At 36.3% G+C, this 26306-nt stretch overlaps 3 protein-coding genes across 7 annotated transcripts in view; 2 read left to right on the forward strand and 1 right to left on the reverse strand.

Annotated features, from left to right (window-relative positions):
* The first annotated feature begins 2995 nt into the window (after positions 1 to 2995).
* LOC117996907 (zinc finger protein 681-like) overlaps positions 2996 to 26306 on the forward strand; it is a 31061-nt gene continuing 7750 nt past the window's right edge. The window contains exons 1-2 of one of the 2 annotated variants that reach the window (XM_034985050.2): positions 2996 to 3014; positions 26169 to 26285. The gene's annotated coding sequence lies outside the window, so the exon portion shown is untranslated. Of the gene's footprint in view, positions 3015 to 26115; positions 26286 to 26306 lie in introns of those variants that run through there. The other variant, XM_034985051.2, reaches the window with a different exon arrangement.
* On the forward strand, positions 5259 to 21905 carry LOC117996899 (glucose dehydrogenase [FAD, quinone]-like). 4 transcript variants are annotated; one of them, XM_034985038.2, is made up of 7 exons: positions 5259 to 5532; positions 14238 to 15145; positions 15990 to 16206; positions 17128 to 17329; positions 17858 to 18069; positions 20047 to 20196; positions 20997 to 21905. In XM_034985038.2, exons 2-7 carry the CDS (start codon positions 14262 to 14264, stop codon positions 21195 to 21197), a joined length of 1866 nt encoding a protein of 621 aa, XP_034840929.1. In that variant the 5' UTR covers positions 5259 to 5532; positions 14238 to 14261; the 3' UTR covers positions 21198 to 21905. The 4 variants fall into 4 exon arrangements, with proteins under 4 accessions (XP_034840929.1, XP_069354515.1, XP_069354514.1 ...); XM_069498414.1 differs by lacking the exon at positions 5259 to 5532 and adding an exon at positions 9707 to 9808; XM_069498413.1 differs by lacking the exon at positions 5259 to 5532 and adding an exon at positions 9732 to 9858.
* On the reverse strand, positions 22873 to 24886 carry mRpL51 (mitochondrial ribosomal protein L51). The gene is made up of 4 exons (XM_034985058.2): positions 24636 to 24886; positions 24418 to 24537; positions 23579 to 23723; positions 22873 to 23075 (listed from the first exon to the last, which is right to left on the reverse strand). Exons 1-4 carry the CDS (start codon positions 24695 to 24697, stop codon positions 22932 to 22934), a joined length of 471 nt encoding a protein of 156 aa, XP_034840949.1. The 5' UTR covers positions 24698 to 24886; the 3' UTR covers positions 22873 to 22931.

The raw sequence follows: 26306 nt of genomic DNA on the forward strand, positions 1-26306 counted from the left end.
ACTTATCACATTTCATGCCTCTACAAGTACTATTATATTTTAACTGCCTTTACATGGCCTTTACGTATAGCTACGCACACTATAATGCCCTTAGGCTCTTTACTCACTGCATGTAATCCAAATTTGAGAATTCACGATTCGAAGTAGCCGTAGTACCTACTATAATTTGTATGAGGGTTTAACACTAGATCCGAATTTCGTTTTCCGAAACTGAATATCTCCAAATCGAAGCATTGTTCACGGACTTAATGAACCACAATAATGTTATTTCGCAATAATAATTTATGAACGGTTAGTAAAAACACTTGTGCACTGCATCCGACTCGAATCCGAGCCATCATCGAGCGGCCAGTCGAAAGGAACATACTCGTAGACTCAGAATACAGAATTCTGTATTCAGAGCTCATAGGTATGCCAAAAGTCAAAACGGACGTAGTGTTAAATCTAAGTACATCCGGATTCGATCCAAGTTGTCTCGAATTTTTTCAGATTCGGATCGAATGCAGTGCGTAAAGAGCCTGGCACGGATGGCCTACGCTAGTGTCACAAATTTGTACGTTGCAGTTGAGTAACACGTAGCGACACTGACAACGTCAATTAATCGTTAATTAAGTAGGAATACAGTAATAGTCTGCTGTGTGCGATAGCCTAGTGGTTAGCACGTCCACCTTCTAATCGGAGGTCGGGGGTTCGATCCTGGGCACGCACCTCTAACTTTTCGGAGTTATGCGCGACTTAAATAAATACTTAAATACCACTTGCTTTAACGGTGAAGGAAAACATCGTGAGGGAACCTGCACGCCTGAGAGTTCTCCAAAATGTTCTCAAAGGTGTGTGAAGTCTACCACTCCGCACTTGGCCAGCGTGGTAGACGGCCAAACCCTTCTCACTCTGAGAGGAGACCCGTGCTCTGCAGTGAGCCAGCGATGGGTTGATCATGATGATCATGACAGTAATAGTCTATCCACGGCTACCAAATGCGCCCAGCAATTTATGAATATTAGAGTTATGGTTTCCTACATCCGCTATTAATACCTACTTAATAAAAATAGGTATCTCATTTATATTATATTCTGTTATTTCATATGGATTAAGTAGGCAAGTATATAAAATAACCTGATTTATAATAGATATATATCTACCTACTATATAAAAGCAGATTTATTTTATTTATTTTTATTTTTATTAATAAGGTTCGCTAGCGATTTTTACAAAAATACAGATTTGAATATGATATCTATTTATATGCAAACAAATTGCTATATATTAAGCCTCGCGATTACGCTTTATAACGAAATTAATGACGAGCAATTTGGGATGTAAATTATTATCTCGTGAAAAAGCGTGATAAAACGGCAATACATTCGGCCATGTACTCAATCCTTTTTGATTCAATGTACCTTTGTAGGTCACTAATGTACAACAGTTTCGATGTTTCGCCAAATTAAGTGAAACAAGCCCTATATGTCCTGTCTACATGTCATTGACTTCTCATTAAGAAAACCATGTAAGTACCTAGTATCACCTAAATTATTCGCAATATATTTGGTAAGACCAACTCTATATATATATATATATATATATATATATATATATATATATATAGAGTATATATAGTTATATATCTATATATTTATATAATAGATAGGTATCTTCTGTAAATAAATTAAGTATATTCTGTTAAATAACTGTATTAATTATAAGTAAATCGGATCGGATCGGAAGACAAATCGGAAAGGTTTTAAATTACGTAAGGTAAGGTTAGTACCCAGATAAGTTAAAGAGAAAAGGAGAATATCTGATTTTTTAAGGGGCTTTTATATGTCAGCCCCATCGTTACAAACTAAACTAAAAACAAACTATAGTTAAACCTAAAATTATGATAATTTGAAAAAATCACTAAAAAATTATATATATTCATATACAGTTTAAAATACCAATGTTCATAAAATTTAAATTTAATTCACACGTTAATGTTTCTCTCACATTGTGATTGCGAACACATTCCAACAACAAATGTGAGACATCATCTACTTGTGTCCGGATCTAAATGCTATAACTTATTTCTATTAATTTCACTATTTACAAACCAAGCAATACGGGGAGGCTCGGATTGAATTGTTCTATACCATATCCATTTATCAACTGATCTCTTATTAAAATATTCATTCCAAATTTTTAAACAAATGATTTTGAATTTTGAAAACACTTCGGTATAGTGAGGTTGATTCATCCCATTTATGTAAGCCAAATTTGCCAATCGATAGTCAGGTTTAAACCACTAATCAAATTTTCTTTAAAAATATTATAAACAGAACAACTGGTAATTTGTTGTGTATATTTTTTAATATATTGTCTTTCTCTCTTCCTAGGCACGTCACCACACGTCTTGTTGTCTTGTCCATTGTACGTTATTAAAAATTCGAAAAAATAATCGATGGAATGTCGATGGAGCGATATCTTACCATTGACACTTTGAATTTACCTTGAAAAAATATTGAGGAATGAATAATTTGTCTCTTTTGATGTCAGATTTTCCGTTACATAAATTTAAATCCAAGGAATATATTATACATACCTACTTACCTAAATATGTATATGCTAAACACAGGTATGTTGAAATCAATTATAGCATGTTCTAGTAAAGAGGCCTATGCTTGTAGATCAGTATGTTAAGGTTTATTGCTTTAACTCTTTATAGTGAGTAACTACTTTATGTATGACATGCATGAATTTGCAGAACGCGTCTTTATTTACAAATCAAATATTTATACTAATGTCTAGAGATTATACCTATTTTTAATTCACGTTTCAGAAGTTTAATGAGATGGTTAAAAATAAAGAACATGTACATAGTTTATAGCTTTATGCATGTATAATAATAACTCTCAACTTAAATAAAAGTTTAAATAAAGCTGACTGCTGATGTCGGATCCTTTAGGTCTTAGGAGACCAATTTATTTTGATTGAAGTTTGAGTACCTACCTACGTATTTTTGACTTTTGGAAACTAAAGTCAGTGAGTAATATAACTGTTAGACCTTACTATTATACATATTAGCAAAACAGTCGCTCTACTTTTATAACGTCGGTATAAACATCTCCAAAACTAACTTTTGTACCCACATTCTAATCGAAGTGCCAAAGTGTAAGTTTTAATATCAATATTATGTTGTATCGAAAACTCATTCAGTCAAGAGCAGTACAGTATGACACAGTTACCTACCCTCGTACACAGCCTGCGATTAATGCAAACCCTAACGAGCCCCTCGACCCCTGTGCTCGGCTAACGCTTGAGAGGGTCTCATTGACGATCGAGAGCTCGACGGTTTCGAGCTGATGTAAGTACACAAGAATAAAAAATCTTTTCTACACTGTTACTTTACCCTGTTCAGGAAGACGAGCTAATAGGGGAGTACAAATCGCAGGGCAATGGTCGCAGATAACTGACCACGGTTTGCGATTGTGTCAGACTGTCTCTCGTGCAGTCCGGACATCGTGTTTTAATGCTTTTTAGGGTTCCGTACCCAAAGGGTAAAAAGAGAGCCATATTGATGTCACTCTGCTGTCTGTCTGTCTGTTTAATTTGTTCTCAGTTTTTGATTTTATGTTGACTGTGTTGGTCATTGGATTGTATTCTGTTTATTTCGTAACTTGGCGTGTTTCTGGGACTGATTTTTATTATATTGGCGACCTAGATACTGTTTCTGTTTCCTAACTTGGAATGTTTTATTAGGTAGGTACTAGATGATGCCGAATGAAGTGTCCGCGTAAGTTTCGGATTATTAAAAATCCGATGGAAACTCTTTGATTTTCTGGGATAAAAAGTAGCCTACATCCTTCCCCGAAATGCAAGCTATTTCTGTTTAAATGTTAATTTATCAAAAAAAATTACTTAGCAAATTTGCTTATATTATAAATTGCTTTTTGGGCAAAGTATCTAGAGTGGTAAAGCTAGTTCGACGGTAACTATACCATTTAGGGCGTCTTATTTAAGAAGGTGGAATAAGCCCTTAAGTACCAAATTTCGAAAAACATTTAAACGCACGATTCTTTAAAAACGCGTGGCATCACCTCGAGATCAAAATAGGTTTAGCCGTTTCGAAGATTAGCTCGTTCAAACAGCTAGTTCAGACAGACAGACAGACAAAAATTTTAAAAACGTGTGATAGAGTTATGGTACAGTTCAAGTAACCATTAGAGCTTAATTTGAGGTAGGTAGTTATTTCGAAAATACAGACAGACACTTCCCAATGCCAGAATTAAGGCGATTGCGTATAAATAAATAAATAAACAAATATATTAAAATCCTTAAGATTAGCATAATAGGCCATGGCAACCTAAAATATCCTATAAAAATTCTTATAACTTGTATCTTAAGTATCATACTTATTAACATACCTACTTTGGTAATGACCTTAAAGTTCGGTATCACCACATCTCTATCAACGTCATCAGTCGTCACTCATCACTAGTTGTAGTCCAAAGGCGAATTGCCGCCATCTCGCGATTAGGCACTAGGCAATACTCAGATTCTCCAGAAATAATGTTTTAGCCTAGGTGTACGTCTACACATCCGTATTTCTACGAATATTATAATATTTAAATGCAAATGTGTGTCTGTCTGTCTGCTAGCTTTTCACAGCCGACCCATCCATTTAACCGATTATGACCGGTGTAGAGATAGCTTGACATAGACTTTTTGATCCAAAAAATCAAAGAGTTCCTGAACTCAACGAGGCTGCAGTCGCGGACATCATCTATTAAGTATTTGATACGTAGGTGCTTGCAACCCGTACCTATACGAAAGACGAAAATATTTTGGGTACTTTTTATATCGTAAAATTGAAAACTTTCAAACTTTACCTTTACCATTAGAAGATTGTAAAAAATGTCATTACTTCATCAGTAAGTAGCTAGAGATTTAAAGTAGGTTAATTCAGTGTGGTTGTCCTTTAAACTTTAGTCAACTTTTCACTAAAGAACTTTACCTACTGACATTACCTATATAATTAAAGTTAATGGTGATACCTACCTACGTGAATCCTGAAATGGCAACAATTTGCAATCAATAAAATTAAAATAAACTTGGATGGAATATCTACAGAATGTAATGCTCCCAACTAAGTACAGCAACAAAACTATTAAAGTGAGTATCACGTAATAAAGATGTAAGTAATATTGACATAAGGATACATAAGGATGAGAATAGCTATCTCTGAGTCAACACTCGAAACCACCACATTTAATGGTCAACCTGCAAGGTCAGTTGATCGCACCGGCTTTAAATGTTAAATTAATACCCTGCGTGCCGCCCGCCACGGGCAATGTCATATTGACTTCTGTACGGGCATAGTGCGTGTGCAAATAAGTGTCCCCATTTCATTCAATCGAGTGCTCCATATTTAGTGATACACGAAATTATACTTAGTACTTCAATATTTTAGTGAATAAAATGTTTAACGAAAAATATTTAAAAGCTAGTAAATAATAAATCATTTTGGATTCTTGTGACATTTTCGATCCCATAAAGGTATGAAAATTTGACTTTATTTCTTATATAGATATAATATAAATACTTATATTTCAACAATATAATTTTTACATTCCTCGCCCTTTAACTACTATCGATAAGTTCAATAATGGTAAAACTCTAATATAAACTTACTTACTTACCTACTATTAAAATTTTCACCATCCAGCCTAGGCTTTACCAATAGGGTACTATTAAGTATTAATTTTATAGTTTCGGGTGCCTTCTTTGCAAATAGGCATGACTTTTTTCTCTTCAATATTAGGAAATTATAAAATAAATAGATCGCACCGGACTTAGACCAGGCGTGTCAGGAGGACTAGTACAACAATTTTCATCGTAACTCGACGAAAATTGTTATCGCATTTACAATATGGGTAGTGATTTATTAGAGTAGGTATGGTAGAGTCTTGACCCATCATAAGTGGCTCATGCTGTCCTATCCATACTTCCATACTAATACTAATATTATAAATGCGAAAGTGTGTCTGTCTGTCAGTCTAGCTGCTAGCTTTTCGCGGTCCATCCGTTTAACCGATTTTGACGCAATTTGGTACAGAGATCATGTACCAAATTTCCCCTGCATCCCGGGGAAGGACATAGGCTACTTTTTATCCCGGAAAATCAAAGAGTAGCCACGGAAATTTTAAAAATCGAAACTCACGAAGTCGCGGGCATCACCTAGTATGAAATAAATTCATTTCATTTCATTGATTTTGATTTAAATTAATTAAAAAGGCGTAAATAAAAATCTTGACATAAATATTCAATACTAGAAACAACGATTCTATGTTGTGTAAATTAAGAACTATCTCTAGATTGATAAAATACCGCACCCACATTCACGATCGTAACGCAGATCGCGTTCCGAAAAAAAACCGGCCAAGTGCGAGTCAGGCTCGCGCAATGAGGGTTCCGTACTACAGTCGTATTTATTCGACATTTTGCACGATAATTCAAAAACTATGATGCATAAAAATAAATAAAAACCTGTTTTATAATGTACAGGTAAAGACCTTTCATATGATACCCCTTTTGATATTGTTATCTCACTTCGAAAGTTGAAAATACTAATTATTAGTACATGACCACAATTTAATTTTTTTTTGTGTGATCTAACCCTAAATTCACGGTTTTCAGACTTTTCCCCAAATGCCAGCTATAAGATGTAGGTACCTACCTGCCAAATTTCATGATTCTAGGTCAACGGGAAGTACCCTGTAGGTTTCTTGACAGACAGACAGACAGACAGACAGACAACAAAGTGATCCTATAAGGATTCCGTTTTTCCTTTGGAGGTACGGAACCCTAAAAATTGTCACGAGGCGAACTTGACCGCGACGTTTCGAAACGTTATTAATGTTCAATATTCAAGTTCATTTTAAATTATGTTGGTAGAGATAGCTTTAATATGATAATAGGCAATAATTACTATCGTAGATCGTAAAATATAAGCCTACCTGTTCTATATCTATGCTACAATTAATAACTGGCCAAGCGTACGTCATCATAACACGCATCAGTTAGGTGCCCCAGTATTTCAATAAAGAAACTTCCTATCATGACCAACTCCCGAATGGAAACCTCCTGCCAGACACCCTTAAGTTTAAAAGTTTAAGGGTGATTTCTAATACTATTCCGAAGAAAATATAAAAAAATTGCCTTTATATTTTGACGTAAGATTTTTTACACCTTTATTACGTTATCTCCCAAAGCCATCATGATCCAAACAAACATCCAATCAAACGTTCCCCCCAGTGTTGGGGACAATACGCAGAGAAACTTTCAGCTTTTTTTTAAAATAACGAAGGTCTGGCACACGCTGGCTCTCTTTATTTTTATTGTGTTACATACACTACCTGTGTAATACCTACTTCTAGTCTAAGTCCTACTTATTTTATAATAACACTTGTACATATTAAATATCTTACTATTTCGCAAGACTTTTTTTAAATACAGTGCATACATTCCTTCAACGAAATAAAATTAATCAATCAGGTAACTAGTAAGTATATATTACCTAATACTTAGGTATAGGCATAATAATTTAAAATCCTTATGTCGCGTCAGCCCTAAGAATGTTTTAAGTGTGAAAAGTGCTTTTAAGGATCTGTTGAAATAACTAGTAGGTATTTCTCAATATAGTACCTATACCTAGAACCAGTAGGCCTATTATATTAACAAGCATACATATGCGCACGGAATGTGCATCTCAATTACATACTGCACTATATAATATATTCTCCTTACAATGTTTAGAACGCGTATATCATGCGTATTGCCACTTTAGAAGAAGCAGTGAAAGCAATAAACCTTCACATAGTCGACGAAGTGCCCTGTCCTGTTTATCTAAACGCACAGCGAAGGGATTTCGAAATAACACCTTATCACTAACCTAACTAACCGGTAGCTGTACTAAACAACCACACACTTAATTCTTCAACTAGGTAGAAGACCATTTACTACTTAGGTAGATATTTATTTCTTACTACTTTCTCACATCATGATAATTATTTTAATTATCTAGGCTAAGCCACCTAAGCTATCCCGTTACGAATACTTATTACTTAGTACTTACATCATAAACCTACGACACTATTATTATTATCAACGTCGTTTATCAATCATCATCATCATCATCATCATCATGATCAGCCCATCGCCGACTCACTACAGAGCACGGGTCTCCTCGCAGAGTGAGAAGGGTTTTGGCCATAGTCTACCACGCTGCCCATGTGCGGATGGATAGACTTCACACACCTTTGAGAACACTATGGAGAACTCTCAGGCTTGCAGGTTTCCTCACGATGTTTTCCTTCACCGTTAAAGCAAGTGATATTTAATTACTTAAAACTCACATAGCTCCGAAAAGTTAGAGGTGCGTGCCTGGAATCGAAGCCCCGACCTCCGATTAGAAGGCGGATGTCCTAACCACTAGGCTATCACAGCTTCATATCGTTTATCAATACCCTAACACAAATATTCACACAAAAAATTGTAAGTTTAAAAATATGCTAAGCTTCAGATAAATACGATATAGCTGGGATATTAAAGAGCCTTTTTAGGGTTTCGTACCCCAACAAGAAAAAGAAACCCTTATAGGATCACTTCGTTGTCTGTCTGTCCGTCTGAATCCTAAAAATCACATCATTCAAATCCTAGGTACCAAGTACAATTTCAATTATTATTGTAGCTACGAGTTTAATAATAGTAGCGCCAAGCTAATTAACTGGAGAAAAATGGAGAAAGCAATCCATTCGCTGGATTCTACGGAAAACGGCTTTAGCGATTTGTTGTCTACTTGATTTATGTACCTAATCTGGAACGCCTCGCGTTTATTTTTTCATTTGTGCTTTATTAAGTTTACTTGCGTCTCTATTGTATCATACAAACCTCGCAGAGAAACAAATATTTTACAGAATTTTCATTGTTTTTATTAGTAACTAGCTGTTGCCCGCGACTTCATCCGCGTCCCTCGGGAACTGTCTTTTCCCGAGGATTTTCCAAAAAAAAACTTTCATACAAACCTTGTCCTAACAATAAGGAACGCAAAAAAAAGTTTTATCCAATTTGGTGCAGTCCTTCGGAAGTTATGCGCGTAGGTAGGATACATTTCGCCGGCGATTCATGTTTAGTTATATACTATACTAGCTGATGCCCGCGACTTCGTCCGCGTGAAATTAGGTTTTTTTTAAATCCTGGATGATATCCCAGGATGGGATATGGGAGTTCTGTTTCTACGTGACATCGTACCGGAACGAATCGCTGGGCGGCACGGCTTTGTCGGTTGGGTGGTAACTACCCACGGCTGAAGCCTCCCACCAGACCAGACTTATAAAACCACAGCGCTCATCACTACGCCAGGGAAGTTGTCAATTTCGGTCTAGAGCTAACATTTGAACTAATAATTATTCAGGTCATTAACGGACCTGTTTCATGTAACCTACAGACGACCTTTTATCTTTTTCCAATAAAAATTAAAATTATATCTAGGTAGGTAGGTACCTATCCTTTCATTTTTCGTTGACGTAGTCGGTGATTTGCATTTTTATCGACCATATTTGATTAATGGTAGCTGTTACCATCATGTTAATCGCCATATAGGTACATAGTCACGTTTGTGATTTGTCACTGTATGGTTATCTTTCATTTTCAAAAGCAGTGTGTGTGTGGACGTGCCGCACAAAATTAATTAAATATTTTCAGGAGGCATAAAAAGTGATTATACAGTTATTTTTGGTGTTTATTGCTCTTTATATATTTTATATATTCTGAGGTATAAACAATGTAATCAATGCAAGTATTTTTGTACATTTCAAATTATTGGTTTGTAAATATAATTTTTTTTAATGTGTTGACTTGTTCCCTTTCTTAACTAGTAGACTTATAAAACAGAAATAAAACAAAATAATGCATAATTTAAATTAATTTATCCATCACTAGCTTATGCCCGCAACTTCGTCCGCATGGACTACACAAATTTCAACCTCTAAAATTTCCCCCTTAAGGGAAAAGCGTGGCTAATTTTAAAAATATCTTTATGGCAGCGTCAAAGTTAGTATGGCAGACCTGGAATAATGTAATTTGATACTTTAAAAATACTTATTTTTATTTCTGTTCAAATCAGGCTATTCCGTCTGTCATACTAATTTCAGAGCTGCCATAGCAACTTGTATTATTTTTTATTTGTCGCGCTTTTCCAGTCTCTTCTTTCGTTAGCCAGACTCTACTCAAACTCGCGTAGGTGAGTAAATCGGGAACAGTTGGCAAGTGGCAACCCTACATACCTACTAGTCATTGCGTAGGTAATTAGTTAAGTTTAGCCATTACTTTAGCATTTAGCACTTGTTTGCTCTTCGCAGCGCAGTTCTCATTCGTGCAAGTTGTTTTGACCTACTCTCAGGTGCATTCTACACAATATCATATAATCATAATATCTAGTATTTACCAGCTGCATACCTATCGATATTTTTATAACGAAATAGGTTTGTATATATGCTGCTTTGATGATTTTTCAAATTATGACTGTTTGTTTTTGAGGTACCTATTCAAAAGTAGGTCATTATCATCAACCCATCATCGGTCCACCACTGAGCAGGGGTCTCTCCTCAGAATGAGAAGAGTTTAGGTCATAGTGTACCACGCTGGCCAACTCTCAAGTATGCAGGTTTCGTCCAGTTCCAGGTTTTCACCATTAAAAGCACTTGGTATTAAGTTGCTGGAAACGTATGTATAACTCCGAAAAGTTAGTGGTGCATGTCCCGGATCGAACCCCGGCCCTTCCGGATATAGGAGGGCGATATCTTACCCACCAGGTTAGCCTAGTGGTAAAGGCCGCCTTCTTTAATTTTATTAAGTAGTAGGTATTCATAATTCGTATTATTTTGCCAGTTATAGTCGGTTAAGGTTGCCTGGCATAAAGTCGCCACTTAACAAAGCTGCCTTAATAAACAAACAATAATTATACGTACATTATGTGCATTTTGTTTCTAATTACGGCGCAGAATATAAATTATTCAAACATTGTTTCCATAATAACTAATAAGTAAGTATTTGCGTGTTGTATCTACCTAGATAGGTATTGTAAGTATTAAAACGAATCGGTTGCATACTCGTCCGTGGTTGCATACAAAACATTTCCATAGTTCTAGCTCATAATCCGATAGAATTAAAACAACAAGAACTATCAGTAGGTAGGAAGGTAACACTCATGCTTGTCAATGCCTTAAATACATGCCAATCGACAAGTCTTGGAAATTAAATATGTATGTGGATTGTGGTCCAGCGCCAACAGAATCTTGATTAAATAATTGGAATTGTGATATTGCCGTCAAGGGCTAACTTGTATCTGAATAAAATAAAATAAGTCACGGAGGGTGACAAAATTCGGACCAACAAAGTCGGTCACCCATCCAGTTACCGATCTGGGTCAACATTGCTTAGCAATCGCAATCGATTATGCGTTATCTCAAACTAGACCACACATCACGTAGAATCTAAATAAAATTAACCTACTTACATATTATCTACCCCTTGCCTATACCTACCTAAGAATAGGATATAAAAAGAAAAAGTCCTGATTCACTAACTGACATGAACGAAGTTCCTTTTATAACGTAAGTAGAAAAGTAATTACCTAGGCCAGATTTACCGAAATTCCTGCGTAAAAAGAATTTATTATTTTACCGCGGGTTGCTGCGGGAGGCGCCAATCTTCTATGTAAGTATAATAAAATTATTTTCTATTCTACAAAGTAACAACTAAGGATAATGTAAAAAAATATTGTCCGTAAATATAGTTCTCACAGGTGTGTCAATTAAAAGTTAAGATCAGCTATTGCGAAACAATTAAGTACCTATTTTAAAAATCCTTGATGCATAATGAGAAAGACAAAAGTCTTGATTATAATAAAAATCTGTCGAAACAATGACCTATTTTAAAAATCCTTGATGCATAATGAGAACTACAAAAAGTACTTGATTATAAAAATCTTATCTCGAAAAAGGTACTCCTACGTTCTAAATCCAACGAAATTGTTACTAAATCTGCTTAGTTTTTCATATTATTTTAATGTACTTATTCCGATTAGAAAGCCTACTGAAAGAAAGGCATGATTTGAAACATTTTTGGCTAGTGTATTTAGTGTAAAATACATACCCATGCTTAAAAAATAATTGGTATCCACTATCCACGACTAGTAACAAAAGTTTTATTATTAGGTATGATTATATAAATTTTAAACCAAAATTTAGTAGGGGTGGGATTTCTAAATTATTTCTTAGTGGATACCTACTCTTGACAAAGAACACACCCTCTCATGTCTCTAGAACCAGAGGTTTAGGCTGTGCGTTGATATATAAGTAAGTCAGTCAGGACTTTGAATTTTATATAGGTATATACAGATAATGAAATATTTTGCCATTCTCTCTAGGTAGAATCTTTTAGAACTAAATTTATAGTTGCAATTATTATACAATATTAGATTTAAATGTTTACTTAAACGTACTACAATGAACTTTCAAGGAAAGTAGGTAACATTACTTTCATATAGGTAATGTTTTAGCAAAGTGTGTCAAGTAGCGAAAAATTAAAATATTAAAATCAATATGATATTATGATAAAAGATTACTGATAGTGCTTCATTTTAATTATCTACAGGTATTTCCATCAAGCTATATAACTTACATAATCAAAGACTTCATTAGTTTTGTGCAAACATGTTCTATGCAGCACGTCGTTCGAGTAAATAATTTACCTAACACATCACTTACTTAATTGCCTCCTCAGGTGAGAAGAGGGTTGGCTTGTAGTTTACGCAAAGACTAGCTGTAGGTATGAATGAGCGCGGAAATAAAGGGAAATAAGGTCTAGCATTCTTGGCAACATTCCGGAGACTAGTGTAATATTTGTTAAATTATTATATTTGTACTTTGCTTAAACGATGGATGGCAGCCATGAATACGCAGAATGAGAACAAGGCACAAGACACAAGCCTGCTTGGTAACCTAAATTCTCGCACAAAGATGTGAGAAGTGAGAACTTGTGTTGAACATTTCAGATGCTCAAAATAATTTGGGCCGAATGTCGCGCTCGCATCAGCGTGAATAGCCCCTACTAAAGTGTCACCAAATGACCAATGATCTTTTTATCTGACATTTTTAAGGGTTATTTTTTATGTATATGCCAGCCCCATTGTTAAAAACTGAATTAAAATCAAACTATTACGTATTAAATCTAAAACTATAATAATTTGAGAGAATCGCTTACAAATTCATACTTAGGCACACTTTCATTGCAGAAATGCTCAAAGTTTTGTTAAAAATAAAGTCGAAAATGCCAATAAGTAAGTATATCCATATATTCATAAAATTTAAATTTGGTTCACACGTATCTTCAGTAGATACTGAAAGTTTATGTATTTTCATAATGCCACCATAGCAGACGTACCTAATACCCATTACTTACCCATCTTACTTGGATTAAGCGACACGTGTCACGACATCCAGCATAAATAACGTCACGCGATATCTAGCTAGAGCTGCTAAACTAATGATCTTATCACCATCAAGGCTCATAGATTAACAGCATGATTTTATTAGTAAGTTGGTAAAGGTAGGTACTTATTTTATTTCACACAACATCGGAAAGAATGGCGTATACATATTTTCGTGAAACACTAAAGAATCTACGGTATCTACCTACCAGTTTTAATTTTGATCCAGTAGTTTTTACCATTGACGAATCAAAAAGACGTAAAACTGACATTATTGTTACTTCGATGGTAACTATAATATAATAGGTATTCGTACCTGATCTGCTTGATGAATTCGCTTGGTTCAGTATCTAGGGTAACGTTATTTGTATTCTAGCAATAAAATGCCTCCACAAAGGATGGCCTTTGCATATTGATATAGGTACGTTCGTAGTCGTTATACCCGGCAGGCATGAACTTTGCCTATGATGATGGTTTTGCAAGGTACCTACAACTATTTAAATGCAACACTTTGAGCTACAATCCTCAACCCATCACACCAGTGAATGCTAACTAAAATGTGTCGTCCTCCGTAACGGTTTAAACCCGAGTACCCGACTTAAGCACAAGCCCAAAGCGGCTTAGCAGCTTTAGCAAATTGTCCCCTAATAACGAACTTCACGTATTGGAGTGATAAGTACATGTCAAATTCAACTATATTTTTTAATTTCAGGTATGTCATCCACAGGGGTTCAAAATGCGAATGTCAGTTTCTATATACATTCTCCTGAACATATCCGGCGCTTCTCTAGAAAGGTTCAACCTCTTTGATTTCTGGACAAATTTATTTCGACCATTGCCACTTAATGAAAAGGAAGGGTTCATTCCCGATTATCGTCCAAAAGATGGACAAGAATATGATTTTATTGTAGTAGGAGCAGGCTCGGCAGGTTGCGTTCTAGCTAATAGGCTATCAGAAATAACACACTGGAAGGTATTGCTTTTAGAATCTGGAGGTAATGAAAACTTTTTCTCAGATATACCAATATTTGCGCCTTTCCTTTCAATAACTCCGATGAATTGGGGCTACAACTCGGAACCGGAGCAGAAAGCCTGTCGAGATCTAAGAGGACACGTTTGTTATCTGCCACGAGGTAAAGTACTCGGAGGTAGTAGTGTCCTTAACTTTTTAATATACCAAAGAGGGCATCCCGAAGACTACAATGATTGGGTCCGAATGGGAAATGAAGGCTGGAGTTATGATGAGGTGTTGCCATATTTTAAGAAGTCCGAAAATATTAAAATACCCGAACTTATAAACTCAAGCTACCATGGATCGGGAGGATATCTTGATATTGATTATGCACCATACAGTTCTCCCTTAAATCGTGCATTTAAAGAAGCAGGAGAAGAACTCGGTTACGGATGGAATGATCCCAATGGAGAAAACGTAATTGGCTTCTCAAAGCCCCAAGCTACCATGAGGAATGGCAGACGATGCAGTTCATCAAAAGCTTTTTTAGAACCCGTTAGATTTAGAAGAAATTTAAAAGTTTCAAAACATTCAACTGTGGTTAGGATTCTTATCGATCCTTCAACGAATATCGCTAGAGGGGTTGAATTCATAAAAAATAATAAAAGGTATTGTAACAATGAATTAACTTTTTCACTAAACAAACTAAGAGTAAAATGTACGAATGTTGAAAAATCATAATCCTTCAACAAATTGTACCAAAAGAGAGATGAGTTGCCAAAAGAGATTTTTTTGTAAACAATATTGTTGTACGAGCCTCTTCACTCCCGTGGTACATACCTACCTACCCGGACAAGAGTATTCTATATTCTACTCCAGACCAGGAACTATAATATTAATTTGTGATAACTGAATTTCATCAAAATCGGTTCAGCCATTTTGGCATGAATGAGAAAGAAACACACAGACTTTCAGATACTTAAAAAATATAAAAGGATATAATAGATATATTGTTTTAGAAATATAATACAGTAGAAACTCGATTATCCGGCCCTCAGTGATACGGATTCGCGATTATCCGGACTACCAACCGAAAATTGTTCGGCCAAGTGCGAGTCAGACTCACGCACCGAGGGTATTTTTTCCGCCATTTTGTACGATAAATCAAAAACTATTAGGCATAAAAATCTGTTTTAGAATGTACAGGCAAAGCCCTTTCATATGATATCCCACTTGATATAGTTCTTACTTTGAAAATTGAAAATACTATTATAGTGAACTACATAATATGCACTAAGCCCGCTTTTCTTCATACATTCGATTATCTGGATTTTCGATTATCCGAATCCCTAACGACAACAATTAGTCCGGTTAATCGAGTTTCCACTGTAGATATAAAGGGGAATTGGTTAGCCTATTAGGTACCATAATCATTTTTGTATTATTATTCCTGTCGATGTTGCTATATTTTCGACCAATAGTAGGTCTTCAGATGACTCATTTTTATTTCAGGATAAAAGTTTACGCTCGTCGTGAAATAATATTATCGGCTGGATCGATAGGATCGGCACAACTTTTGATGCTGTCTGGAGTGGGTCCCAAAGAACACCTTGAAGCGTTGGGCATCAACAATCTAGTCAATTTACCCGTGGGATACAACTTACAAGATCACGTTACGTTCTCAGGAAACGCCTTCATCGTCAATACAAGCGGGCTTTGCTTAAATGATGTAAGTGCATGATCATCAAAATATAACATTATAATTACAAGTAGGTACGCGAAAGTTCGAGACGGCAATCGGGGAAGGGAACGCTTTGCACATCCGCACAGCCCCCACGCTAACCCGGTGCATGCCAGCATAGGTAACGTGCGGGTGTACGGGGCGTCCCCCGGCCTAATACCCCGATTGCCATCTCGCCCTGTCGCGGACTATACCTATATATCTACCTGCGGTCAGTAGATATACCTACTTAGATAGAAACGATGCATCATGACCTGTTAACATTCTGATATCATTACTTTGCTGGTCATCCATTTATAGAATACACGAAAATCTACTTAGTGCATGACTTCCAGTTCACTTAACGGTCTTACGGTTGTTTCCAGTGGTGAGTGGTGACCTCTTATAATTTCAACAACAGCACAAAATGAAGTGAAAAGATGTCATTGAGGTTTTCGCCTCAATAGATTTAGATGTATGGAATATTATTAGAATCGATACATCATCCCGAGTGAACTGGCTATAATTTCTTTGAAAAAATAAATCAATTTGGCACGGCTTTCGTGTTTTTTAATGTTGTTAATCATCCGTACCTGAAGGGTGCCAACGGGACCATAGGGTCCCGTTGGCACCCTTCAGGTACGGATAGTATAGTACATAGTACTAAGATAGTAATAGTACTAAGACTCACTCAACTGTCCGTCTGTGTCTGTCAGCGGGCTATCCCTCGTGAACCGTAATAGGTAGAAGGTTGAAATTTTCACAGAATGTGTATTTCTATTGCCGCTATAACAAATACATAATAAGAATTTCAAAATGACCACCATAAAAATTACAAAAAAATTAAAGTGTATTTCTTCTACGATTCTACGCAACATTTAGTGTGGAAGTCCGATTTGCACTTGACGGATTTTTTATTTTTACTCCCAGATGATAGCGTCATCACCAACGTCCGCAGCTGCCTATCTGATGGGACAAGGGCCACTGACGACCCCGGGTGGTGCGGCTGGCCTCGCCTTCACACAGACTGAGTACGCGCAAGACCTGGCCAAGGGCCGACCTGATATTGAACTGGTGATGGGCGCTGGTTCTCTCGCTGGCGATCTACTTGGAATTTTACGATCTATGCTTGGTAAGATTGGTGCTAATGTTCATATCATTTACTTACTTAAACATTTTGACGACTGGTACGAGCGGGCTCATGTAGTCCGAGACGTAGGTCCTGCATTAGATTATACCTGGATTTAACCGTTGTCATAGAATATTATTGTTATCATTGTTATCAGGGGGCACAGCAGTGCCCTGCCAAGACGAGCCAAACTAAAGGACGGAGCACTACGTACCTTTTCTCGAAGCGTTTCATCGTATTTTCGATTGTACTGTTGGCTAACTAATCAATATAATAAATACTTAGGCATATAAAGTGTTCCCGGGGAAGGAGGACATAGGCTAGGTACTTTAGGTTCCGGAAATTGAAAGAGTTCTCTTGGGATTTTCAAAAACTAAAATCCACGCGGACCGTGAACCTCAGAACCGCGACGCGTTTGCGAGCTGAGTCCCTGTGAAAAAGGACCCTAGATGGGTTCGAAACTAGTATAGCTTACGTCGACTAAGCACGTGAGTAGAGCCGGATCTATATAAAGCTATATTGTGTACACAGGTGTCACCGATAACTGGTACAAAGAAGTTTACGGCTCACTGCCGCTTGAGGAAAGGCAGCGGTCGTTCTCACTCAACCCCGTCCTGATCCGACCTCGCAGTGTGGGCCGAGTCACGTTACGCTCTGCTAACTTCAGCGATCAGCCGAAAATACATCCCAACTATTTTGATCACCCAAATGACTTGCAAGCTATTAAGGAAGGGGTGAGATTTGTAAGTTACTTTTTTGTACAGTAGGCATGCCTATGCCTATAATAACTTGCCTAAAGCTGGAGATTGACTTCAGACTTATACCGTTTATTTGTAATACTGTTGTAACACTCCAAGGGAATTTGCGAAAAAACTGACAGTCGAGTGGAGCACGCCGCAAATATCTTCTTTTTAACCGACTTCAAAAAAAGGAGGAGGTTCTCAATTCGTTGGAATCTTTTTTTTTTTTTATGTATGTACCCCGATTACTCGAAGACGCCTTGACCGATTTTGAAAATTCTTTTTTGTTTGAAAGGGTATACTTCAAAGTTGGTCCCATTTAAATTTGGTGAAGATCTGATGAACATCTTCGAAGATGGATAATGGAACTCCTCAACGGATAAGAGTACATTGCTCGCGATCAGTGTAATAGCTTAGTAAACAGTAGATTTTTAACCAGGCATAGCATATTTTAATACCATGGGGTCACTAAAAATTGTGAAATAATTTTTTTTTACAAAAAAAATAAAAACCGACTTCGATACACAAACACTAAAAATTGAAAAATAATTTAATTTATTACCGAATATATTATGTATACAAGAGTTGCTATAGTTCCATAATAATATTTTTTGGGGTCGGTGCCAATGAGGTGCCATTGTGGAGTCTCATAAAAATTCGAAGTCTAGACGATTCGCGCAGCTGAAGCTAATTGGCACCGGCACCAAAAAGTATTATTATGGAACTATATCAACTCTTGTATACATAATATATTCGGTAATAAATTAAATTATTTTTCAATTTTTAGTGTTTGTGTATCGAAGTCGGTTTTTATTTTTTTTGTAAAAAATTTTGAGTCTTTGGTTTCAGTTAAGAAAACTCGATACATTACATTACACCAAAATGTTACAAGTCAACTCTCTATCTAATTTTATTTAATTTTAGGGCTTATGCAGACGACAGACTATTGCTTGCGAAGGAAAAAATTTATCACCTAAGAACTGTTTCGCATAACGAACACGATGGTCTAACAGTACCTAGTGACTACAGCGAAAAACTGTAGTAAAAGACAACGGACTTTTTGTCCTCCGCGGACAATAACAGTCCCTCGTCTCACGTCTGTAGATACTCTGTGCACGCCCTAAACAGGACTCTTTTGAAGTCACTTCCTGTTTTAAGATAAGTAGGTAGGTATGTAGGTTTGATTGGGAGGCTCCCCAGTCCCCATGACCGATGGCGTTCACATGAAAAAGGTGAAAAACACGGTACCTACCTACGTATATTGAGTAAATTAGTTGATTCAATGTCCCCTTTATGGCGGAAAAATTAAGAAAAGATCAATTTAAAGAAATATTTGTTGTAACTTATAGACTTATTTCGTGGTTTAACGACATAATGCATACCTACCTACTAATATTATAAACGCGAAAGTCTGTGTTTATCTGCTAGCTTTGGGTACAGAAATAACTTACATCCCAAAAAAGGACATCGGTTACTATTTGACCTGAAAAATGAAACTAAACAAAGCCGCGTGCATCATTAATCAATGTAAATGACGGAGTAATACCTGCCTATACCTACTCCGGGACAGCTCGAGATGCCAATCGGAGTATGAGGCGGGGGGACGCCCCGCACACCCGCACGTCACACGCGCTCACCCGCACCGGGTTAGCAATATGGCGTTCCCGCCCCGATTGCCATCTCGACCTGTCGGGTACCTACAACGATAATAACGATGATTATTATATTATCAATATTTAGTTTTTATCGCAAAATAGGTCTTTAGTATTTACAAAGGATGTTCCCACAATGATTTCATATTCTATGTTACCTTACCTACTGCAAAATTCATTGGCCTTTATCAGTGGAAAATGCCGAATATTTTCTTTGACATTTTTCAAGAGAAACTAGAATTCCTTTAGAATTTTTCTAACAGAGAATGGCGTTCGGTACCTACCTATTATAGTTACCTACCTACCTATGTAATATTTGTATTGACAGGCTCAACGAGTCATAGGCACAAAGGCGTTTCAGCGATACGGCACTAGATTGCATAACACGCCGTTCCCGAATTGTGAAGGCTATCCTTTCAACTCGGAAGCGTATTGGGAATGCGCCATCATGCAGACGTCGATAACGTTGGATCACCAAGTAGGTGTTAGGCTGAACAATTTACCTACCTAACAATGATAACAACTTATTTTTGAGAAGCCTTTAAAAAATGTTTCCAATTTAAAAATATTTTAGATTCCAGAGACATTTTCTAAATACTTAACTACTTATCTCTCTATAGAGAGAACATGACAACACTCAGCGGGCGATGGAGAGAACTATGCTTGGAGTTTCACTACGTGGTCAAATCAGAAATGAGGGCATCCATAGGAGAACTAGAGTAACCGACATAGCTCAACGGTTTGTGAAGCTGAAGTGGCTATGGGCAAGGCACATAGTTCGGAACCGATAGACATTGGGGTCCCAAGGTGCTGGAATGGCAACCTCGCACCGGAAGGCGCAGCGTTGGTAGACCCCCCACTAGGTGGACGGACGATTTTAGACGAGTCGCAGGGAGCCGCTGGGCAAGCGCAAGACCGTGGCGTGACAAAGTCCCTACAAGAAACCTATGTCCAGCAGTGGACGTTCATCGGTTGATGGTAATGATGATAATGATTAATGATGATAAGAGAACATTATGGAAAACTCAGGCATGCAATTTCGTCACGATGTTTTTCTTCACCGTAAAGTAAAAGTTAGTGATATTTTATATCTAACTCCGAAAAATTAGAGGTGCGTGCGGTGCGTGCGATAGAGGTCCGGTATCGAACCCCTAGGCTATCACCTCTGGAAAATAAACAATCTATACCTACAACACATACATTCCAGTCCAACATAAACTTAATAGATTCGGTGAAAGTGAGGAATAAAGTTTAAAATTGTTGCATTTTATTTTACAGGTGGGAACATGCAAAATGGGGCCATCGAGTGATCTCACAGCAGTGGTATCGCCACGACTGCTTGTGCACGGCATCCAAAGACTGCGGGTTGCGGACGCGTCCATCATACCCAGGATACCAGCGTCACACACGCACGCACCGGTCGTGATGATCGCAGAAAAAGCTTCAGACCTTATTAAAGAAGACTGGAGAGGCCTTTAGCTGCTATAAAAAAACCGACCATGTGCGAGTCAGACTCGCGCTGCGCGCACCGAGGGTTCCGGGCTACAGTCGTATTTTTTCGACAGTTTGCTCGTGCAAATTGTAATTATGCATAAAAATAAATAAAAATCTGTTTTAGAATATACTGGTAAAGCTCTTTCATATATTTTTTTAATAAAAATGGCGAGCAAACGAGCAGGCGGGTCACCTGATGTTAAGTGATTACCGCCGCCCAAGAACATTTGCAGTACCAGAGGAACCACCAATGCGGTGCCGGCCTTTCAGGAATTCTATATTACGATAACCCACTTGGGATATTAAACTTACTTTGAAAGTTGAAAATACTTACTAAATATTGGTTCATGACATTTTAATTTTTTTTTGTGATGTAACCACAAATTCGCGGTAAAACGGTGAGTACCTTATAAGTTTCTTGACAGACACGACAGATAGACAACAAAGATAGAGAGGTTGAGTCCTATAAGGGTTCCTTTTTGCCTTTTGAGGTACAGAACCCTAAAAACTAGTTCGAGTACAAAATTCTTATAATAATGTGACAATAAATCCTGGACATTATCCTAAGCATGACGGTAATTTGTGGATGAAGTCAAGGGCATCATCTATTTAGTACAGAGATAGCTTGCATCCCGGAGCCGGTGAAAGCTACTATTTATCCCGGAATATCAGAGCTCCCACGGGATTTAAAAATCTAAATCCACGGGCATTACGTGGCTGTGGCTACGTCCAGTTTATATTATTTTATTTACTTTATGGCTACGTCGCACGCGCATCTGATGCGTGTTCGACATTTTGATCATAATACTAATTATATTATTGTCCGTTCATCGTAACTTGACGCGTGGGTAATATGTATTATGTTGGCACCATTGCAAATCACACAATAATAAGTTCTAAGGAGTAAAGAAAAAAAGCAATGGAGCCAATATATCACCGAGGAACCGTACCTGCTACTGAGCTATTGAGGATTTCCTACAACCATAGCTCTGAATTTTGATGCCAAAGTAATATTAGAACCATCTCTTCGTATCTTATCATTATATATATAAAAGGAAAAGCTGACTGACTGATCTATGCACAGCTCAAACTACTGGACGGATCAGGCTGAATCTTGCAGCCAATAAGCTAGTCTACAATTTTAATTATAAGTAGGTACCTATGTAATAAACAACTCTTTTCTATTTAATTTTTTCTGTAAAACATTGGGGCCGATTCTCTTGTCACAATCGCTAGACTAAACTAAATAAACAGGTCTAAATTTAGTGCTATCCTTTTCTGCAAGCAACATTATGAAAGGGATAGCAATAGATTTAGACGTGTCATTTTAGTTTAATTTAGAGATTGTGTACAACGGAATCAGCCACAGTGTCTTATTGTGTTAGGTATGTATTAACATTATTCAAACACAAAATTTACAAATACCTACAACTAGTCATAATGATAATAATTATGTAATAATTATCAATAAAATATTTACTAGTGTAATCTTGTTTTCTTTATTTTGATTTAATCTTGGTAAACAAAATAGTTAAGGATTTGATATAGCATTTAAGGGTAATCAGTGCTTTTCTACCTTTATGGGGTGCACGTCACTGGACGCGGCGTCACTGACGCGACAGATGCTCGGCTGCAAATTAGTGCACAAGAAATAATAATATTAAACTTATTTAATTTAATTATATTTAATTAACTAATGCTACACAAACTATAATCATTTTAAGTTGAAGAACGGCCAGTCTTTGTTTTTCTATTTAGCTTCCTGTACAAAAAGGCTAAACGTTTTTCATACTCTTTCCACTTAGTTGGCCTTACAAGTGGGGTTGCAGTTTTTGCCCACATTTTTCTTTTTCGAAGTAATATCTGTAATAAAAAATTCCATTAATAAATTAATTTAACAAAATCGGTCTCTCCTAACTCAGAACATTTAAGTATACATGCAAACTGCTGCTGAATTTGATTAAGGACACTATAATATTGTGTTTAATTTTTAGTGTTCTGTGCCCAAATGGTGCTAAAGGGACCCTATACACTAATGGCGATTACGCACTCATCCGACCGGAGTCCGTGAAAATACGTTCCTTTTGGTTTGGTTTGGGAGCTTATGACATATTATGTCGTAGATAATCGCCGGTATTCTCACTGATGACGGATAGAACTCGGATGACGGAAGTGCAGTGCGTAATCGCCGTAAGCCTCTGCTGTCCAGTAAGTTTAAGTGTTAATAGGCATCGTCTAGGCAAGCAGACTAATCGAGATATTGTTGTTTTTTAAGCATAATAATTATGCTTAAACAATTATTGTTGTCAAGCATGAGCCTATCTTGCAATAAAAAATAAAAAAATTGTATATTAATTAATACTTACATGATATTCACTCCCACTGACACCCCTTATCCAAGATGGCACACTGTATAAAGTTTTAACTGGATGTAAATCGCCAGGCCCAAGAATGTCAATGTAATCATTTTGACCAAACAATGCTTTGCGCTCAGTCCATGGATTTGCAGGCCTAAAATAATTATTAACAAAAATTTGAACAACTTTAAAGTAGCTAGCTTGAAGCGGTCATGACCAACAACTGTATAACAAACTACAAACTTCCTTTCATTGTCATACATATACATGAGACCACTTCAGCAGTTGGACGATTACTTGAGCAGTTGACAAACACTGCTTGAGCAGTCTGCTTACTTTGTTAAACAATCAACTACTCAAACTGCCTTGTACGACTGCTCTTTATCTCCTAGTGAAAGCAAACAACTTCCTTTCATTGTCATACAGGTGCACGAGACTACTTGATCAGCTGATGATTTCTCAAGCAATTGACAAACACTAACTACTCAGTCTCTAAACAATCATCTTCTCGAGGTGCAGTGTATGACCGCTCTTATATCCTAGTGAAGTTAAATCTTGATTCTAAACTATGCTTTCAAAAAAAATTAAATTTTAAGAGCTTGAGATTAAACATGGTATCTCTGTGACAGCAACTTTATTCTTATAGATTTACGTTTATAAAATTCTGTGAGACTTTGATATTCCTGATTAAAACTCCCATGCAGGAAACAAAAAACTGTGCCAAATTTTGTCAATATCGGTTCAACCGTTGAGCTGTGAAAAGGTAAGTAACGACAGACACACAGCACACTTTCGTATTTACATTACAATATATAGACGCCTAGATGGATGGTAAGAATTTTCATAACCTGTATTTTGGCATTGGTAATCGTCGTCCTTCAGAACGCGGCTTCAATCCTCCACTCCAAAGTTTCTCTTCATAGCCATACCTTCGTACAAGGCGAGGTTTATCCGCGTGATATGTAGTTCTAAAAAACAATAAGTTTTAAACTATAGTCTTTTAAAAAATCCCTGGATAACGGCTATGATACTGGATACGAAGAATAAACGTTATACAAAATCTAACCTTACAATATTTACAGATGGTCGCCAAAGTGTTTTAAGTATCGCAGTTCTAAACCAATCCATTTTAAATGTTTATGTGAAGGACTTCATAAACTGTAAATTATTTATTTAATTAGAATAATAAAATAACACGTCAAATTCAGATTTTCGCTATTTTTCTACCAACAAAAACACACATATGTCCTGTATATTATAATCAAATATAATCACTACGTATACCAAATTATTTAAATAAACTACGTTTTAATTATTATATTACTCTTTGATATGTCAACAAATTTTTTTTTTTTATTAATTTATTTTACGGCCCTGGATAACAATCCTTTAAGGCCTATGTCAACAAAAAAGTAGTGATTACCAAAGAGTATTATAATATACAGGATAATATAATTATAACCAATATACTTGAATGACATTGACATTTGACAGGAGGGGGGGGGAGGGCGTAGTTGTATTTTTTTTTATTTTTTTTTATTTTGTTTATTTGAAAGTAATCAACAGCGTAAATACATAATTATTATTTAAATTTAAATCTAGGTATAACAGAAGGCCAAAAGAGATTACTTAAAATTATAATTAAACTATTTTACCAGAATAGAGTTAGAATAAATGTAGGTATATACAATAATAAAATAAAATAAATTTAATATAATATAATATAATATAATTTAATATAATTTTTAATTTATTTTACGGCCCTGGATAACAGTCCTTTAAGGCCTGGCGTAGTTGTATAGTTGTCATGGACCGTAGATAGAATAATACGTTGCATTGTGCTCGGTGTGGCACTACTGAAAGCCATAAAGCAAATTAAGAAGAAGAAGAAGTAGAATAATACACAGATATGTCTAGATTTGCAACTGGCGTGGCCCCCTCAGTCCCTCTCGCTCAAGCAGATTTTCTTACTTGTGAAATGTCATTCCTTCTACACTTCACGTTGTTTGTCAAATACTCACGTACAAATACATTTTGACAAACAAAAAAAAAAAAAGTGGCAAGTTAAAGACATAAACCGTAGATAGAATAATAGGTAGATGTAAGTACTGTGTAACCGCGTATGAGATAGCGATAGCACGACGAAACGATGAATAACACAACAATTATTACCATTATTTAGTAGTCAATATTTGTATTAACCGATCAACAATATTTATATTAATACGTTTTTTATTTGAAAACAAGTAAATAACTCATGAGAAATACAATTACGCCACGAATTCTCAAAGTTTGTTTTGCAACTTCTTGTATAATATATTCTGAAAAAAAACCAGTACCACGATAAGGGACAAAAATAGGTTAGCTGTGTCTCTGTTTATCACATTAGTAACTTTATCTGTGCTCTCTTTTTAGTGCGAATGAGAAAGCAAACGTTCCTGCATCTACCTTTATTACTCTATCTACGTGTCTGACTTACACGCAGACACCATGGCATGCACACCTTTGTTTGTATTGTCTATAGTTAAATTCTACAATTGTCTATATTTCAATTAAACAAAATGGCTGAGTTGCTTTGAATGTTATTGAGTTTGGAAAGGAAAGTTTATTGTATGTACGTATTGTGAAACACTTAATTTGAAATGGTATTTAAATTAGTTCCCTATGAAATTATAAAGAAGGACTGATTTCATACATATTATTTTCTCTGTTTTCCGTAAGTTTAAAACCGCGCTTG

This window comes from Maniola hyperantus, chromosome 4 (assembly GCF_902806685.2).
Source record: "Maniola hyperantus chromosome 4, iAphHyp1.2, whole genome shotgun sequence".
Lineage (NCBI taxonomy): Eukaryota > Metazoa > Arthropoda > Insecta > Lepidoptera > Nymphalidae > Maniola > Maniola hyperantus.